This window comes from Mustelus asterias, chromosome 7 (assembly GCF_964213995.1).
Source record: "Mustelus asterias chromosome 7, sMusAst1.hap1.1, whole genome shotgun sequence".
In the NCBI taxonomy this organism is placed as follows: domain Eukaryota; kingdom Metazoa; phylum Chordata; class Chondrichthyes; order Carcharhiniformes; family Triakidae; genus Mustelus; species Mustelus asterias.
Window position 1 is genome coordinate 93,852,601 of NC_135807.1, and position 18,909 is coordinate 93,871,509.

Consider the following 18,909-nt stretch of genomic DNA (forward strand, 5'->3'; position numbering starts at 1 on the left):
TAAAATGGAAACCGCAGCATGAGAAATAAGCAACAGTATTCCTACCAATTACATCACGCTGTTGCTGTTGAGGTTGCTGCTCCTCCCTGGGTACTTCTGGATTTTCAATTTCTTTCAGGAATTGTTCCAAGTTGTCTGCTTCACCTCCCTTTCTCTTTTTCCTTAGTTCATCTGGGACAATTGGTGTGAGGCAGCGTGTAAAAAGCTAGACAGAAATAAAATACAAGCTCACTATTTACATTATTTTGAGTCTGATTAGAAATAAGTATAGAGTTACACGAATTCTTATAACTACAATAACTTCCCTTGTTAAATACAGCAGACAGCGACTATTTAATAGTCTGAACTGAATACAAAAAAGATATGGTTTTTAAAAAAAAATAAAGCTAATTTTAAATGGGACCAAATAAACTGATAAAATGAAGCTTACATTTTTGTTTACCATGGCAAAATCATTTAATTTTATAAACCAGTGAAAATGTACTGGTCATTCTACGCATCCCAGAACCATCTCTGCATGTCACGTACGATCTCCTCCATTAGCAGAACATATACATTTGAACAATTCAGTTACCTTCAATAACCTGCTATTCCAGAGAGGTTGAGCTGGAAGTGAGAACAGTTTCTCCACACCACCCGTCTCTTTCCACATCATAAGTTTCTTGGTAGGTGGCGCAAGATCCAACGTGGTTACAATGTCGGAGTAGTCACTCAACTGTGCCCGAATTGTTTTGCTGTCCAATTCTTTTACACTATCCACAATCAGTTTCCTCTTTCTTTTCGCTTTTGTTTCCTTAACTGCAAGAAATCACCCCCAATTTAACAATGTATGTTTCTGTAAAATAAAACCCTAAAACATTAAGTCAACAACACACCACTTCTCAGGATTTTTAAATCTAAAGCAGCCACTACCTCTCCTCACCTCACAAATATAAACACAAGAGAAACCAAAAGCTATGATAGTTTCCTGAATTTGTATCAGACGTTTGCTTCAACTTTATAAGTTAAACTTTAGATATGGAGATGCATCACATGCATACAGCAAACATTGCTGAGTAAAGAAAGCATATCATTTTTGGTTTTCATATTCTACATTAATGCAATGATGATTAAGAATTACAACAAAATCATATTATACACTACAATTTATAGTGGGAAACAGAAATCTTGGGGTTTGCTCCTTTGGTTTTGATATTTTACCCACCTTATCTGATCACAGCCTCTAATGAAAGAACTTACCAGTTATATCAATTGGTTCCAAAGCAAATGCTTCCTCTTCATTTGGTACTAATGTTGTCTGATCAGTCATCGTTGGCAGAGGTTCAACTGGATCATCAGAGTCTGGACTGTCAGGGCCAGCCACTGTTTCAAAATAACACAATATTAACAGACATGTAAAAACTTCAGGTTCAGCTTATACACTTGGTAAGGATTAAATGATGAAAGAAAAATTCTAAATACTCACTAGACAGAACATCATCTTCATCATCATTATGAATAGGTTCTTCTGGCATCAAAACTCCTCCATCAGGTAACACCGGCGGATCATCAAAGATACCACCATCATCATGACTTAAAAGTTTATCATCTAGCAAATAAAATATTTTGCAGTCAATTTGAGAAAGTAAAAAAAATAAATTGATATAAAAGGGGATTTTGCCAAACAAAACTAACAAAGCAATTTTAAAGAGGGTACAGGAAGACAGGGACCTGGCCGGGAGGGGGGTGTTCATGTTCACATATCTTTGAAGGTGGGAGGACACATTGATGAATTGGTTTAAAAAAAGAGAGAATATGGGATCCATGAGTTTTATGAGTAAGAGTACAAAAGTAAGGAAGTTACAATAAACCTTTATAAATTACTCACTGAACCTCCCCAATCAGGGCTCAGCACTTTAGGAAGGGAAGGATGCCATGGTCGAGCAGGCAAAATTTACCTGGATGATAAAAGAGCTCACAGAATCTGGAATTGTTCTTTTTTGAACAGCAAAGCAAAAGGGCTGATTTAATGGAGATATTCAAAATCATGAAGAGCTTTGAGTAAATAAGGGGAATTAAAGTTGACTGGCAGCAGGGTCTGGAACCAAAGGACTCAGATTTAAGATAATTAACACAATAATTTTTTTAAAAACTTATGCCGCAAGGTGCTATATGCTTCTATAAAATCAATATACTGAAGATGCTAAATTATACTTGAAAGATTTGATATTAAGCAATACACTGATTTTATGTTTTAAACAAAGCAGGATGGCTTGCCTGAACTTGGGCACTGGACAACTAGTTATTCAGAGGATATAATGTGGTGCAATTTCATATAAGTGAGAGCAATTGAACTGCAAGTGAAATTAGGAATATATAAGAGCCAATTAAACTAAATTTAAAACTAAGATGCCTGAGCAACATTCCTCAATTTATTAATTTGCTTCCATAGGAATGTTTATAACTTTTAAAATGTACTCATCTAAATCCTGCATCAAGCAAAGGGGTAGCGACATACCAAGAATTCCACCATCAATTCCATCTCCAAATCCATCGTTTTTGAGGGGGTCATCATACGCCAGATGGTTACTTTTCTCAGCCAGCTGAGCTGTGGTGTTTTGAACTGGCTCCAACAACAGATTAGAATCGCTGGTGCTTCCCATTATGTCCTCTTCAAATGTGCTGCCTTCACGCATAATCTCACGATCATCAACACCAAAATCACCTTAATAGAGGATGAAAATTCCACATAATCCATAAATTTTAATATTTTGCAGTTTCTGGACAAATTAGAAAATCATCTCAACTCTGAAAGCCAATGAAAAGGTCCTAAAGTTAAACCAGATTTTGAGAGTTCCATGGTTAATTTTTAATGGTCTAATACTGGACCAAATAATCAACAATTTGAAGTTCACAGTGCCACGTGTAACCCCAGATAAGTGGGTCAATATTTACATACATTAGTTACACGCATCAACCGTTATTCACTTAATAGAATATAGAATATTGGCACTTTTGTATAACTGAATACAGAGGCCATACTTTCTAACCAGCCCAAAAGAAAACATATTCAATTTTGCTATGGCCAATAATGTTCCTAGAATGGTTTAAAGAGCTATGGTTCCCATACACAGATTAAAGCTTTTAACAATGATCGAAAGTCTTCATTACAAGAGCATTAATTAGTATTCACTTGTGTCAAAAGAGCACAGTTCATACAATAATTTGTTAAAACATTTGAAATCACGATAATCAATGGCTGATTATTTTGACCAGAATTATATTTTTTCTCGGCTCATTGCAACTGGATCATTGTTAAGATACATTGATGGTTTATATTTTAGTCAGGGGAAAATAAAATGACAAGTCACTGACCTAAACTAAAAAGGAAACAATGGTTTTGTGTCCCAATATCTTATATTTGATTGCCTAAAGCACACCAGGTATATTGCACTATCACAATTTCACAGAACCATAACGTAGAACCTGTCATCAGGTTAGGCATTTCTTTTCCAAAGGTGCAAAACCTACACTCAGAATGTTCCAGGTACAGTGAATGATACAATCAACTCGAGTCCACACACCTATTTATTCGATACTCGAACCTCCAGTTAATTAAAAACACACACAAGTTTAACCATGCAAGCTGATATTTTTAGCTCAATTCAAATAAAGCAAAATTTTGCTGAGGAAATCCTTCTATCTCTGCCAGTGGGGTGACTGACCAAGCCCAAAACAAAATAAGCCAGAGGTGTTCTATATTTAAGCCACCAAGGTTTATGTAAAAAGGCAAAGAAGTCTTATTTTTGTGAGCATTCCACAAACAGGTATACTGAATTGGATACTGTTGTGGGAGATGCTTTACCTGGGACAAGCTGCAACAGCCGGAACTCTGATACTGCGTCTGGTTCTACAGCGCAAAAGGGTGGGGTGAAGAAGAGGAGAGCAGTAGTGATAGGGGACTCAATGGTCAGAGGTACAGACCGGAGGTTCTGTGGTCGGGGCAGAGACTCCCGCATGGTTTGTTGCCTCCCAGGTGCCAAGGTCAGCGATGTCTCTGATCGCGTGCACAGCGTTCTAAAGTGGGAAGGTGATCAGCCAGATGTCGTGGTACACGTCGGTACCAATGACGTGGGAAGGAAGAGTGAGGAGGTCCTAAAGAGTGAGTACAAAGAGCTTGGAAGGAAGTTAAAAAGCAGGACCCCGAGGGTAGTAATCTCAGGATTGCTACCTGAGCCACATGCCAGTGAGGGCAGGAGTAGGATGCTTGGGCGGATAAACACATGGCTGAGGAACTGGTGCAGGGGGCAGGGTTTCCAATTCTTGGATCATTGGGACCTCTTTTGGGGCAGGTGGGACCTGTACAAGAGAGATGGGTTACACCTAAACTACAAGGGGACCAATATACTTGCAGGGAGATTTGCTAGTGTTATTGGGGAGCGTTTAAACTAGATTTGCAGGGGGGTGGGAACCAGAGTGCCAGAGCAGATAGTGGAGCAGGGGTAAAAAGACAGGTTAGTTCAAGCAAAATCACAAATGGAAGGGTAGAGTGTGGTGGAAATAATTTTTTGAGGTGTGTCTATTTCAATGCCAGGAGTATTGTGGGGAAGGCAGATGAGCTGAAGGCGTGGATAGACACATGGAAATATGACATTATAGCCATTAGTGAAACTTGGCTACAGGAGGGGCAAGACTGGCAGCTCAATGTTCCAGGGTTCCAATGTTTCAGGCGGGATAGAGGCAGAGGGATAAAAGGTGGGGGGGTGGCATTGTTGGTCAGGGAAAATGTTACAGCGGTACTCAGGCAGGATAGATTAGGGAGCTTGTCTACAGAGGCCCTATGGGTGGAGCTGAGAAACAGGAAAGGTATGACCACATTAATGGGCTTGTATTATAGACCACCCAATAGTCAGCGAGAATTGGAGGAGCAAATCAGCGGAGAGATAGCTGACAACTGCAAGAAACACAAAGTTGTGATAGTAGGGGATTTTAATTTTCCACATATAGATTGGGACTCGCATACTGTTAAAGGTTTAGACGGGGTAGAGTTTGTAAAATGTGTTCAGGAGAATTTTCTACGTCAGTATATAGAGGTGCCAACTAGAGAGGATGCGATATTGGATCTCCTATTGGGAAATGAGTTAGGGCAGGTGATGGATGTGAGTGTGAGGGAACACTTTGGATCCAGTGATCATAATGCCATTAGTTTCAACCTGATCGTGGATAAGGATAGATCTGGTCCTCGGGTTGAAGTTCTGAACTGGAAAAAGGCCAAATTTGATGAAATGAGAAGGGATCTGGGAAGTGTGGATTGGCACAGGCTGTTCTCTGGTAAGGATGTAAATGGAAAGTGGGAGGCCTTCAAAGGAGAAATTTTGAGAGTGCAGAGTTTGTATGTTCCTGTCAGGATTAAAGGCAAAGTAAATAGGAATAAGGAACCTTGGTTCTCGAGGGAGATTGTAACACTGATTAAGAGGAAGAGAGAGTTGTATGAAATGTACAGGCAGCAAGGAACACATCAGATGCTCGAGGAGTATAAAAAGTGCAAGAAGCTACTTAAGAGGGAAATCAGGAGGGCTAAAAGAAGACATGAGGTTGCTTTGGCAGACAGAGTGAAGGAAAATCCAAAGAGCTTCTATAGGTATGTTAGGAGCAAAAGGATAGTGAGGGATAAAATTGGTCCTCTTGAAGACCAGAGTGGTAGACTGTGTATGGAACCAAAAGAGATGGGGGAGATACTAAATGGTTTTTTTGCATCCGTATTTACTGAGGAAACGGGCATGGAGTCTACGGAAATAGGGCAAACTGGTAGGGAGGCCATGGAAGCTTTACAGATTAAAGGGGAGGAGGTGCTCGCTGTCTTGAGGCAAATCAGAGTGGATAAATCCCCAGGACCGGACAGGGTATTCCCACGGACCTTGAGGGAAGCTAGTGTTGAACTTGCAGGGGCCCTGGCAGACATATTTAAAATGTCAGTATTCACGGGGGAGGTGCCGGATGATTGGAGGGTGGCTCATGTTGTTCCGTTGTTTAAAAAAGGTTCCAAAAGAAATCCGGGAAATTATCGGCCAGTAAGTTTGACGTCGGTGGTGGGCAAGTTATTGGAAGGTGTGATAAGGGATAGGATCTACAAATATTTGGATAGACAGGGGCTTATTAGGGAGAGTCAACATGGCTTTGTGCGTGGTAGGTCATGTTTGACCAATCTATTAGAGTTTTTCGAGGAGGTTACCAGGAAAGTGGATGAAGGGAAGGCGGTGGATGTTGTCTACCTGGATTTCAGCAAGGCCTTTGACAAGGTCCCTCATGGGAGGTTAGTTAGGAAGGTTCAGTCGCTAGGTATACATGGGGAGGTAGTAAATTGGATAAGACACTGGCTCAATGGAAGAATGATGTGGAGATGCCGGCGTTGGACTGGGGTAAACACAGTAAGAAGTTTAACAACACCAGGTTAAAGTCCAACAGGTTTATTTGGTAGCAAAAGCCACACAAGCTCTGTTTGTGAACAGAATTCCCACTCACCTGAAGAAGGGGCTAAGAACTCCGAAAGCTTGTGTGGCTTTTGCTACCAAATAAACCTGTTGGACTTTAACCTGGTGTTGTTAAACTTCTTACTGTCTTTCAATGGAAGAAGCCAGAGAGTGGTTGTGGAGGATTGCTTCTCTGAGTGGAGGCCTGTGACTAGTGGTGTGCCGCAGGGATCGGTGTTGGGTCCATTGTTGTTTGTCATCTATATCAATGATCTGGATGATAATGTGGTAAATTGGATCAGCAAGTTTGCTGATGATACAAAGATTGGAGGTGTAGTGGACAGTGAGGAAGGTTTTCAAAGCTTGCAGAGGGATTTGGACCAACTAGAAAAATGGGCTGAAAAATGGCAAATGGAGTTTAACGCGGACAAGTGTGAGATATTGCACTTTGGAGGGACAAACCAAAGAAGAACGTACAGGGTAAATGGTAGGACTCTGAAGAGTGCAGTTGAACAGAGGGATCTGGGAATACAGGTACAGAATTCCCTAAAAGTGACGTCACAGGTGGATAGGGTCGTAAAGAGTGCCTTTGGTACATTGGCCTTTATAAATCGGAATATCGAGTATAAAAGTTGGAGTGTTATGGTAAGGTTATATAAGGCATTGGTGAGGCCGAATTTGGAGTATTGTGTACAGTTTTGGTCAACTAGTTACAGGAAGGATGTAAATAAGATTGAAAGAGTGCAGAGAAGGTTCACAAGGATGTTGCCGGGACTTGAGAAGCTGAGTTACAGAGAGAGATTGAATCGGTTGGGACTTTATTCCCTGGAGCGTAGAAGATTGAGGGGAGATTTGATAGAGGTGTATAAGATTTTGATGGGTATAGATAGAGTGAATGCAAGCAGGCTTTTTCCGCTGAGGCTAGGGGAGAAAAAAACCAGAGGGCATGGGTTAAGGGTGAAAGGAGAAAAGTTTAAAGGGAATATTAGGGGGGGCTTCTTCACGCAGAGAGTGGTGGGAGTGTGGAATGAGCTGCCGGATAAAGTGGTAAATGCGGGGTCACTTTTTACATTTAAGAAAAACTTGGACGGGTTCATGGATGAGAGGGGTGTGGAGGGATATGGTCCAAGTGCAGGTCAGTGGGACTAGGCATAAAATGGTTCGGCACAGACAAGAAGGGCCAAAAGGCCTGTTTCTGAGCTGTAATTTTCTATGGTTCTATAGTTCTAAGTCAAGATGGTTTCCAAAATCCAAAACTGAAAGGTTAAGAGTAGATAACTGCCTCCGATATGCCAATCCAACCATTTATTTCATGATGAATAATTTTAAAAACTCTACTAATTGACCAACAAATCTTCAATTAACAAAGTGACTGTGGTGATTTTCAAAAAAGGACCGTAGATTTTCCAGGATTACAATAGTCTGTAAAAGCAGAACTTGTACTCTAGCATCAAGACAGGAATCAGCTAAATGATATATGTCCTTTCTTGCTGCATACTCAACCTCTGCAGCTGCTATTAATTTGACACAAGCCAACAGGTCCCCACTGCATCAGTTGAACCTTTACTTAAAGACATCACTATCTGGCCAGAGGTATGGCGTGGGAACTTAGTGGCAGAAAGTAAAGTTGGGGACCTACGGGAATAATTTCTGGCAGTTTGTGAAAGAAAGGTTTCAGCATAACTGGGAATAAGGCCAAAGCTGCATTAGCCCAAGGATTCCTTGAGAGGCTTTTGTGGAGCATTCCTGTTCCTCATCATCAAGAGGTTCTAACAGAACTTATAAAAAAAGGCTTATTTTGGCATCAACTAGTCAATTGTTGCTTCCCATCATGGTCAAATTACAGATAGTGCAGGGCATTGACTTCAGGTTAACACAAGTTGCATTGCTGATCAATGGGCTGTGGGTGTTGAAAATGAAGTAGAACAAGCCTGCCTTTAGCAGAAGCCTTGCTATTGGCATGATTCCCCCAAATTACTGGGTCTAGAAACAAGAAGAGTTGGAGCCATAAATTAAATTTTCAAATTTTAATCCTCTCTCACATTAGTAAAGTTTCCAGACCACGTAATAGAACAGACAGTATAGAAGGTGGCAGGAATCTAAACTCAGGCAAAGCAAAAAAGGTGACAAGTATGAGAAGGGTCAGTGCAGGACTAAGCGTGTTGTACTTAAATGTGCGCAGTATACGGAACAAGGTAAGCGAGCTTGTTGCGCACATTGAAATTGGCCGGTACGATGTTGTGGGCATCACAGAGATGTGGCTGCAAGGGGATCAGGGCTGGAGTCTCAATATCCACGGATGTGTGTCCTATTGGAAGGACAGGCAGATGGATAAAAGGGGATGGGGTTGCATTGTTAGTAAGGAATGAAATTAAATTGATAGCAAGAAGTGATGTAGGATCAGAAGGCATAGAATCTCTGTGGGTAGAATTGAGGAATCGCAATGGTAAAAAGACCCTGATGGGAGTTATGTACAGGCCCCTAGCAGTAGTCAGGATGTGGGACAGAAAATAAATCAGGAGATAGAAAAGGCATATAAAAAGGGCAATATTACATTAATCATGGGGAACTTCAATACGCAAGTGGACTGGGAAAATTAGGTAGGTAGTGGATCCCAAGAAAAGCAATTTGTGGAATGTCTAAGAGATGGTTTTTTGGAGCAGCTTGTGACAGAGCCTACTAGGGAACAGGCAATTCTGGATTTGGTGTTGTGTAATGAGGCAGACTTGATTAGGGGACTCAAGGTGAAGGAACCCTTAGGGAGCAGTGGTCACAACATGATAGAATTTACCCTGCAATTTGAGTGGGAGAAGCTGTTATCAGATGTGACGGTATTACAATTAAATAAAGATAACTACAAAGACATGAGGGAGGAGCTGGCCAGAGTTGATTGGAAAGGGCGCCTAGCAGGGAAGACAGTGGAACAGCAATGGCAGGAGCTTTTGAGTTATTGAGAAGGGAGGGAGGCAGCAGATGGGAAATTATCGGCCGGTTAGCCTGACTTCGGTCATTGGCAAGATTTGAGAGTCCATTATTAAAGATGAGATCGCAGAGTACTTGGAAGTGAATGTTAAAGTAGGACTGAGTCAGGACGGCTTCATCAAGGGGAGGTCATGTCTGACAAATCTGTTAGAGTTCTTTGAGGTGGTAACATGGAAGTTAGGTAAAGGAGAACCAATGGACGTGATTTATTTAGATTTCCAAAAGGCCTTTGACAAGATGCCACATAGGAGACTATTAAATAAGTTAAGTGTCCATGGTGTTAAGGGTAAGATCCTGTCATGAATAGAGGATTGGCTGACTGGCAGAAGACAGAGGGTGGAGATAAAGGGGTCTTTTTCAGGATGGCAGCCAGTGACTACTGGTATGCCTCAGGGGTCAGTGCTGGGACCACAACTTTTCACAATATACATTAACGATTTGGAGGAAAGAACTGAAGGCAGTTGCTAAGTTTGCAGATGATACAAAGATACGTAGAGGGACAGGTAATATTGAGGAAGCAGGAGGGCTGCAGAAGGGCTTGGACAAGTTAGGAGTGGGCAAAGAAGTGGCAGATGGAATACAAGTGGAAAAGTGTGAGGCTATGCACTTTGGAAGGAGGAATGGAGGCATAGACTATTTTCTAAGTGGGAAAATGCTTCGGAAATCAGAAACACAAAAGAACTTGGGAGTCATTGTTCAAGATTCTCTTACGGTTAATGTGCAGATTCAGTCGGCAGTTAGGAAGGCAAATGCAATGTTAGCATTCATGTTGAGAGGGCTAGAATACAAGAGCAGGGATGTACTTGTGAGGCTATCGAAAGGCTCTGGTCAGACCCCATTTGGAGTATTGTGAGCAGTTTTGGGCCCCGTATCTAAGGAAGGATGTGCTGGCCTTGGAAAGGGTCCAAGGGAGGTTCGCAAGAATGATCCCTGGAATGAAGAGTTTGTCGTATGAGGAACGGTTGAGAACTCTGGGTCTGTACTCGTTGGAGTTTAGAAGGATGAAGGGGGATCTTATTGAAACTTACAGGATACTGCGAGACCTGGATAGAGTGGACGTGGAGAGAATGTTTCTACTAGAAGGAAAAACTAGAACCAGAGGGCACAACCTCAGGCTAAAGGGACGATCCTTTAAAACAGAGATGAGGAGGAATTTCTTCAGCCAAAGAGTGGTGAATCTGTGGAACTCTTTGACGCAGAAGGCTGTGGAGGCCAGGTCACTGAGTGTCTTTAAGACAGAGATAGATAGGTTCTTGATTAATAAGGGGGTCAGGGATTCTGGGGAAAAAGGCAAGAGAATGGGGATGAGAAAAATATCAGTCATGATTGAATGGCGGAGCAGACTCAATGGGCCGAGTGGCCTAATTCTGCTCCCATGTCTTATTATTCTTGCTGGGCAAGGAGTGTGAAAATCAGAGCCAAAATATCTACCCTTCCCATTCTACTGTTTGAACAACACAAATGCACATCCTTAGCACCATTGCCATTTGAGAGTGAAAATACTAGTTTTCAGACATGCATGCAGGACAGGATAAAGACTAGCTAATCCACTAAGCCTGTTCTATATTTTTATGTACTGACTTATGAAATTCCCTGAAAGAGAGAAATGCTGCACCAATTCCTTAGCTTGCCACACCACTGAAATTACTAGAATTCTATCCGAAATGGCATTTTTGTTTACAAATTCAATATAGATTCAAATTTTTAAATGCTATGGGGAAATTGCTCAGTTTTAATGACAAAGATTAAAATTCCTATTTGTAGCAAAGTAATGAAGCCGTTAAAATATAATTGATATTAAATATTAACAGCTTAAGCAATTTTACGCAAGCAGTTATGTCACTAAATTCTACTCCTAACAGAAGTAATGCTAAAGACTAAATTCAGAAATTATTGGAGGCAAGAAGAAAATCAGACGTTTATGTCTGTGTTCAGGAAAAAATCTCAATTCTCACCAAAGTCATTGTCCTGAAGTAAAGTTATGTTGCCCACTTCCTCTCTCATAGTGATCTCTTCCACTCTACTCTGGTTCAAGGTAAACTGTTGAGCCACATCAATATCACTAGGAAATAGATTATTGATTTGGTTAAACCAAGATTTTAAATTACACAAATTAAACTGATTAGACAAGAGCTAGAAAATACTTAACTACAGAACTTGTTAAAAAATCCCATGTAAAACATGGTCAGTAGAAACACATACATTACAACTGGAGAGATTAAGAATTGTAGATAAACATCCGCCTCCCCCCCCCCCCCCCCCCCCCGTTATTGCCAGAAGGTTAAGGCTCAATAGGTATTGCAACTACCCCTGAATAGTAAGTAGTGAAGTAAGGTTAATCCCAACAAAATGTCAAATAGCTTTTCATAGATGTTCAGGAAATTAACTGCTGCTACATTAAAGTATCATTCAGATACACTTTCTCTGAAAGTGGCTATGTAGTAGTGAGACTAACAAAAAGTGCTCGCATCATGATTGTACTAAATATTAAGAACTTTCTCCAGAGTTTGTCTTTTCCAATAATGTCAGAGTGCTGCAGCTAATCATTACTCTATCTCGATGAAGTTGAAGTATGTTCTTAGTCAATATTTTTTTGAAATTATAGCAAACACATGATACATAAAACTTTATCCTATGTTTTAAAAAATATGATTTCTCTTTGGATGCTCCAATTTGGGATTTTCTATTTCCATATTGAAATCTGAATTGAGTTAATAAAAATGTGACGGTGCGACGGTTAACTACACTCACATTGTTTGTCATAATAAACACAAAACTGAAACAGTGTTGTTTGGTTGACAATATAATTCTTTTACTAAAATATGCAATTTCAGTCAATCAAAAGATAAAAGACTAAATTCCACAAAGTGCTGCTACATTTGCACAGCATTCCTGTTTGATTTGACCTTGCATTTATTCTCTAAGGAGTCAGTAATTATTTAAAGATGCATTTCACAATATCATTAACAAAGACCACCTTGGAAACCATGGCTTTTTTAGCCAAGCACATCACTGAGGAAGTCCACTGTGAATTACAAGTTAAACAGGGCACTACGTTGGCTCAACAAATTTATACTAGATATAACTGGGCCATCACAACTATGCATTGTTCAATGCTCAGTTTATACTACACAGTCTAATCTCAACTATGCAACCAGTTGGATTCTGTCATCCTGGATTAAATAGGAAAGGGGAAAGTATGTTGCCTAGGATGTTTGCTCCGAGTCATTGTCAAACAGCTCTGTATTTTGATACAGGTGTTGAATAAGGACAAAATCAGATTCATATTTGTGATGCTGGTCAAGTTTTTCACATGGGATAATGACATATTTGGCAAGACACTGGAGGGCTATTAAGTTGCAAGGAACCAAATCCAAGAATGAAGTCAATGCCACTAACAGAAAAATATTGGTGAAAAAGTTTATATTTTTGAGCTGTAGGTCTAAGAGGCAAAAAACACGACATTAATTCCCAACTATTTGATTTTGTGGGCTCTTGAAAACTTAAGAGTATCTTTCAATTTATGTTTTTTCTGACTGCCAAGTGATAAGTGAATCCTTTGTTCTAATTCTATGTTGCTTGTGTAAATAGCTTGGTTCATTTTATGTCGCCATATTTTCTCTCAAAAAAAAGATAGATCATATTTGGCAACTATTAGGTATTCCCCAACTTATCCCCCTCCCCGCAATTATGCACTCTTTGATATCAATTCTGAAATTCTTTTGTGGTGCAAGAATATTCATTTCCTCAAACATGATTTAAAAACACTTACTCCAAGTCAGGCAACGGCTGGTCAAAATCATGAAATTCCTCAGGCAACGTGATAGCATTGTATGCAGCTTCTCGGTTCTCCTCTGGAAGATCCACAACACCTATAATGGAGGTAGCAAATTTGTCAATTTAATAATAGGCTAACATACTGTTAACCAGTTACTCATTTAGAAATCAGCAGTCAAATTTGGATAGAGATGCCAGTCACATGCGCAGTCAATCAATAGTTTCTGATTAGAGCATGAGATCTGAGCTCCACTCGCACACCAATGGTTAAACATACTTCCTGGTGCAGTTATGCTAGGATACTGTCAATATACCTTTAAAATTGCACAGCTGGATTAATTCACAGTACTCATCCTGAACAAGCACAATAGGACTCATGAATTTGCAAATTTTCCAGGATCACTCTTGCCCACAGCATTTACAACATATTGTTCTTGTGATTCCATGCTTTGAACTTCTTAAGTACAAGTGTGTAAATATTCAGCCTGTTGGTCTCCATTGAGAGACAAACTAATACATTTTATCTGATTATAGATTTTGCAAATTTAATCAGAAAATTGATGTTAGATTTGTTTACGGTTTGGATAGGAGCAAAATGATAAACGGTGTTGCACTTCTGAAGTTACATCATGTATATTTAAAAATTATAACCACAAGAATATAAGAAATTGGAATAAACCACATGCCTTTTGAACCAGCATTCAATACGATTGCGGCTAATCTTGGACTTCAACTTCACTTTCCTACCAGTTCCTAATAGCCCTTGTTCTCCAAGACAAATATTTGTTCATCTCAGCCACAAATGTATTAAATGATGGAGGCCCACAACCCTCTGGGGTAGACAATTCAAAAGATTCACAACCCTTTGTGTGAACTAATTTCCCTGTAGCCCTTCGGTGCCCTTGTGTTTCAGATTCTCCAACCAGAAACAGCCTCTCAGCATTTACCCCATCAAGCTCCTTCAGAATTTTGTACATTTCAATGAGATTGTCCCACATTCTAAACTTCAGATAAAATAGGCCCAATTTGGTCATCCTCTCATTATTGGATAACTCCCTCATTAAGAAGTTTAACAACACCAGGTTAAAGTCCAACAGGTTTATTTGGTAGCAAAAGCCACACTAGCTTTCAGAGCGCTGCCCCTTCATCAGGTGAGTGGGAGTTCTGTTCACAAACAGGGCATATAAAGACACAATCTCAATTTACAAAATAATGGTTAGAATGCGAGTCTTTACAGGTAATCAAGTCTTAAAGGTACAGACAATGTGAGTGGAGCGAGGGTTAAGCACAGGTTAAAGAGATGTGTATTGTCTCCAGCCAGGACTGTACCTTTTAAGACTTGATTACCTGTAAAGACTCGCATTCTAACCATTATTTTGTAAATTGAGATTGTGTCTTTATATGCTCTGTTTGTGAACAGAACTCCCACTCACCTGATGAAGGGGCAGTGCTCCGAAAGCTAGTGTGGCTTTTGCTCCCAAATAAACTTGTTGGACTTTAACCTGGTGTTGTTAAACTTCTTACTGTGTTTACCCCAGTCCAACGCCAGCATCTCCACATCATAACGCCCTCATCCCAGGGACCATTTAGTGAACTTTGCTGTACCATCTCAAATGGCAAATATATCTTCTCTTTAATGTGGAGACCAAAACTGCACTATCCCAGGTGTCGCATCACCAAAACCCTGTACAACTGAAACAAGACTTCTTCATTCCTGTACTCCAAACCTTTTGAAATAAAGGCCGATATGCCCTTTGCCTTCCTAATTGGTTGCTGGACCTGCATGTTCATCTTTTGTGTTCGTTATACAAACACATCAAAGTCTCTATGAACATCAACACACAAGTTTCTCACTTTTAGGAAAAATTTTCAGAGCTTCTAATCTTTTGACTAAAGTGAATAATTTAACACTTCCCTACATTATAACCCATCTGCCATCTTGTTGCCCACTCACTCCTTTAACCAGTCTCTGTTTCAACCTCTATGCCTTCCACACAGCTTTCCTTTCCACCTAGCTTTGCATCAGCAAACTCAGATAAATTACTCATTTGACAGTAAATAGTTGAAGCCCCAGAACTGACCCTTCTGGTACTCTACTATTTACTACCTGCCATTTACATCGCCCTCTCTGCTTCCTACCTGTTAACTAATCCTTTTTAACCATGCTTATTATTGACTTAAATGTGCAGCTCCATGCACACTTTTCTTGCTTATTAATCTTTTGTGTGGCACCTCGCTGAAAGTCTTTTAGACATGCCTTTTATCTACCTTGCTTTTTATCTACCTTACTTGTTACATCCACAAAAAGTTCAAATAAATTTGGTAAACAGGATTTCCCTCTAGCAAAATCATGTTGACTTATTTTAATCATACTATGCTTTTCTAAGTGCACTGTTCACACTTCCTTAATAGATTCCAGCATTTTCCTAACAACTGATATTAGGCCAACTGATCTGTATTTCCCCGTTTTCTCTCTCCCTCCTTTCATGAGAAACAGAGTAACATTTGCCAACTTCCAATGTGATGGGACCATTCTAGAAAACAATGAATTCTGAAAAATCATTGCTAGTGCACCCACCCTACAGCCATCTCCTTTAGGATGTCAGGTACCCTCCCCCACCCACCTCCTTATCTGCTACAGAGCAGTAAGTACATTCTCAAATCTACTCTCAACTTTCAGAAAAAAATTGCATTATAGACTAATGTGGTAGATGGTAGGAAAATTAATATTGTGCTATCATTGTTGAGTTATTAGAGTCATAGAAAGAATTACTGAAAGGTTAGAGCACAGAAAGAGGTCATTCTGCCCTTCGAGCCTGTGGCAGTGCTCTGCACTTTAACTAGTTCTACCACCGCAACCTTTCCTTATGGCCCAGCAAATTTTTCCCCTTCTGGGTCTTATCCAATCCCATTTTGAAAGGAATGGTTGAATCTGCTCCTCCATCACACCCTTAAGTCATGCTTTCCAGATCCTAACCACTTATTGCGTAAAGAAGCTTTTCTTTCATTTTAAGCCTGTCATCTGGTTCTTGACCCTTCGAGAAGTTTATTTCTAATCTTTACAGACCCCTCATGATCTTGAACAACTTCAACACATCTCCTCTGAATCTTCTCTAAGAATAACCCTAGCCTTTCCAATTGACTCAGGTACAAAATTGAGGGACTTAGAAAGGTTAGATATAGATGGGAAGAACATTTCTCTTAGTAGAGAGGTCAATAACCAGGATCTGTAGATTTAAGGTAACGGCCAGGGGATTTGAGGAAAAACTGCTTCACCCAGTGTGTGGAGATAATCTGGAAAACTCTGCCTGAAAGGGTAGTAGAGGTGGAAACCCTCAGAACATTTAAGAAGCATTTAGATGAGCACTTGAAACACCATTGCATACGAGGCTACAGACCAAGGGCTGGAATTTGGAAAATTAGAATAGATACATGATTGATGGCTGGATGGGCTTCTCTGTGCTGTAAAACTCCATGACTCTAACTACTCTCTATCCCTGGAAATAGTCTCAATTTTTCTACACTCTCCTTGAAGTCTTTAATATATAAAGAAAAACTACCCACCCTTTAGTAAGAAAAGCAACCAACCACTCACCAACACTTTATCAAAAAGCGAACTTCGCAACCAAGCTGCCACTGCCCATTTTACTCCATGGGCCTTAACTTTGCTGGCAAGCTTATCACATGCCACTTTATCAAATGCCTTTTGTAAATTCATATACATCACCTCAACTGTATTATTCTCATCAAATGACTCAATCAAGTTCATGATACTAATCAACAAATGAATCCATGCTTGCTCAAGTGACTTAATTTTGCCCTGGATTATCTCCTCTCAGCTTTCAAGTTGGTGGATTTATTCTTACATGCTTGTTCAAGAAAAGTGCAACATTTACAATTCTCCAGTTGTCTGGCACCATCCTCGTTTCCAAGACGAATTTGAAGATCATGGCCAATGCCTCTGCCATTTTAATTTGATCTATTGTGACGTGTATTAGTATACAGTGAAAAGTATTGTTTCTTGCGCACTATACAGACAAAGCATAGGGAAGGAAAGGAGCGAGTGCAGAATGTGTTAGTGTTGCCAGGGTGTACAGAAAGATCAACTTAATGCAAGATAGATCCTTTCAAAAGTCTGATGGCAGCAGGGAAGAAGCTGTTTTTGAGTCGGTTAGTACGTGTCCTCAGACTTTTGTATTTTTTTAAACCGATGGAAGGTGGTGAAAGAGAGTATGTCCAGGGTGCGTGGGGTCCTTGATTATGCTGGTGGCTTTTCCGAGGCAGCGGGAAGTGTAGATAGTGTCAATGGGTGGGTGGCTGGTTTGAGTGATGGACTGAGCTTCGTTCACAACCGTTTGTAGCTTCTTGCGGTCTTGGACAGAACAGAAGCCATACCAAGCTGCGATACAACCAAAAATGTTTTCTATGGTGCATCTGTAGAAGTTGGAGAGAATTGTAGCGCACATGCCAAATTTTCTTAGTCTCCTGAGAAAGTAGAGGGGTTGGTGGGTTCTCTTAACTACAGCGCCCGCATGATTGTTGGTGATCTGGACATCTAAAAGCTCTTGACCATTTCTACTTCATCCTCATTGATGGAGACAGGGGTAAGTCCTCCACACTTTGCTTCCTGAAGTTGATGATCATCTCCTTTGTTTTGTTGACATTGAGGGCGAGATTATTGTCGCCGCACCAGTTCACCAGATTCCCTCTCTTTCCTGTACTCCACCTTGTCATTGTTTGAGATCTGACCCACAATGGTGGTATCATCAACAAACTTGAAAAAGGGAGTTGGAGGGGAATTTGGTCACACAATCAGAGATGTATAAGGAGTGTAGTAAGGGGCTAAGAACACAGCCTTGTGGATCACTGATGTCGAGGATGATCATGGAGGTGGTGTTGTTGCCTGTCCTTACAGATTGCGGTCTGTGGGTTAGGAAGTCTAGGATCTAGTTTGAGGGAGGAGCCAAGCCCCAGGCCACGAAGTTTGGAGATGAGTCTCAGAGAAATAATGGTGTTAAAGGCTGAGCTGTAGTCTATGAATTGGAGTCTGACATAAGTATCTTTCATAGAATCCCTGCAGTACAGAAGGAGGCCATTCGGCCCATCGGGTCTGCACCGACCACAATCCCACCCAGGTCCTATCCCCGTAACCCCATGTATTTACCCTGCTAATCCCCCTGACACCAAGTGGTAATTTAGTATGGCCAATCAACCTAACCTGCACATTTTTGGAAGGTGGGAGGAAACTGGAGCACCCGGAGGAAACCCACACAGACACGGGGAGAATGTGCAAACTCCACACAGACAGTGACCCAGGCAGGAATTGAACCCGGGTCCCTGGCGCGGTGAGGCAGCAGTGCTAACCACTGTGCCGCCCCAATCTTAGATCATCTTTGTTATCTACGTGTTCCAGGGTGAAGTGTAGGGCCAGGGAGATGGCATCTGCTGTGGACCTGTTGCAGCAATAGGTGAACTGTTGTGGATCCAGGCAATCTGGGAGGCAGAAATTGATTTGTGCCATGACTAACCTTTCGAGGCACTTCATAATGATGGATGTCAGAGCCACCAGACGATAGTCATTAAGGCATGTTTTTCTTTGGTACTGGGATGATCATCTTCTTGAAGCAGATAGGGACCTCAGATTGGTGTAAAGAGAGGTTGAAAATGTCTGCAAATACCCCCACCAGCTGATCTGCGCAGG

General features: G+C 40.8%; 1 protein-coding gene across 8 annotated transcripts in view; it reads right to left on the reverse strand.

Annotated features, from left to right (window-relative positions):
- The window catches only part of rad21b (RAD21 cohesin complex component b), an 82,415-nt gene that overhangs the window by 19,730 nt on the left and 43,776 nt on the right, over positions 1 to 18,909 (reverse strand). For all 8 annotated transcript variants that reach the window (XM_078216477.1, XM_078216482.1, XM_078216479.1 and 5 more), the window contains exons 4-10: positions 13,204 to 13,303; positions 11,387 to 11,493; positions 2,498 to 2,704; positions 1,466 to 1,588; positions 1,240 to 1,362; positions 575 to 798; positions 46 to 205 (exon numbers count right to left, since the gene is read on the reverse strand). In XM_078216477.1, coding sequence (XP_078072603.1) covers positions 46 to 205; positions 575 to 798; positions 1,240 to 1,362; positions 1,466 to 1,588; positions 2,498 to 2,704; positions 11,387 to 11,493; positions 13,204 to 13,303 — 1,044 coding nt within the window. The remainder of the gene's footprint in view (positions 1 to 45; positions 206 to 574; positions 799 to 1,239; positions 1,363 to 1,465; positions 1,589 to 2,497; positions 2,705 to 11,386; positions 11,494 to 13,203; positions 13,304 to 18,909) is intronic.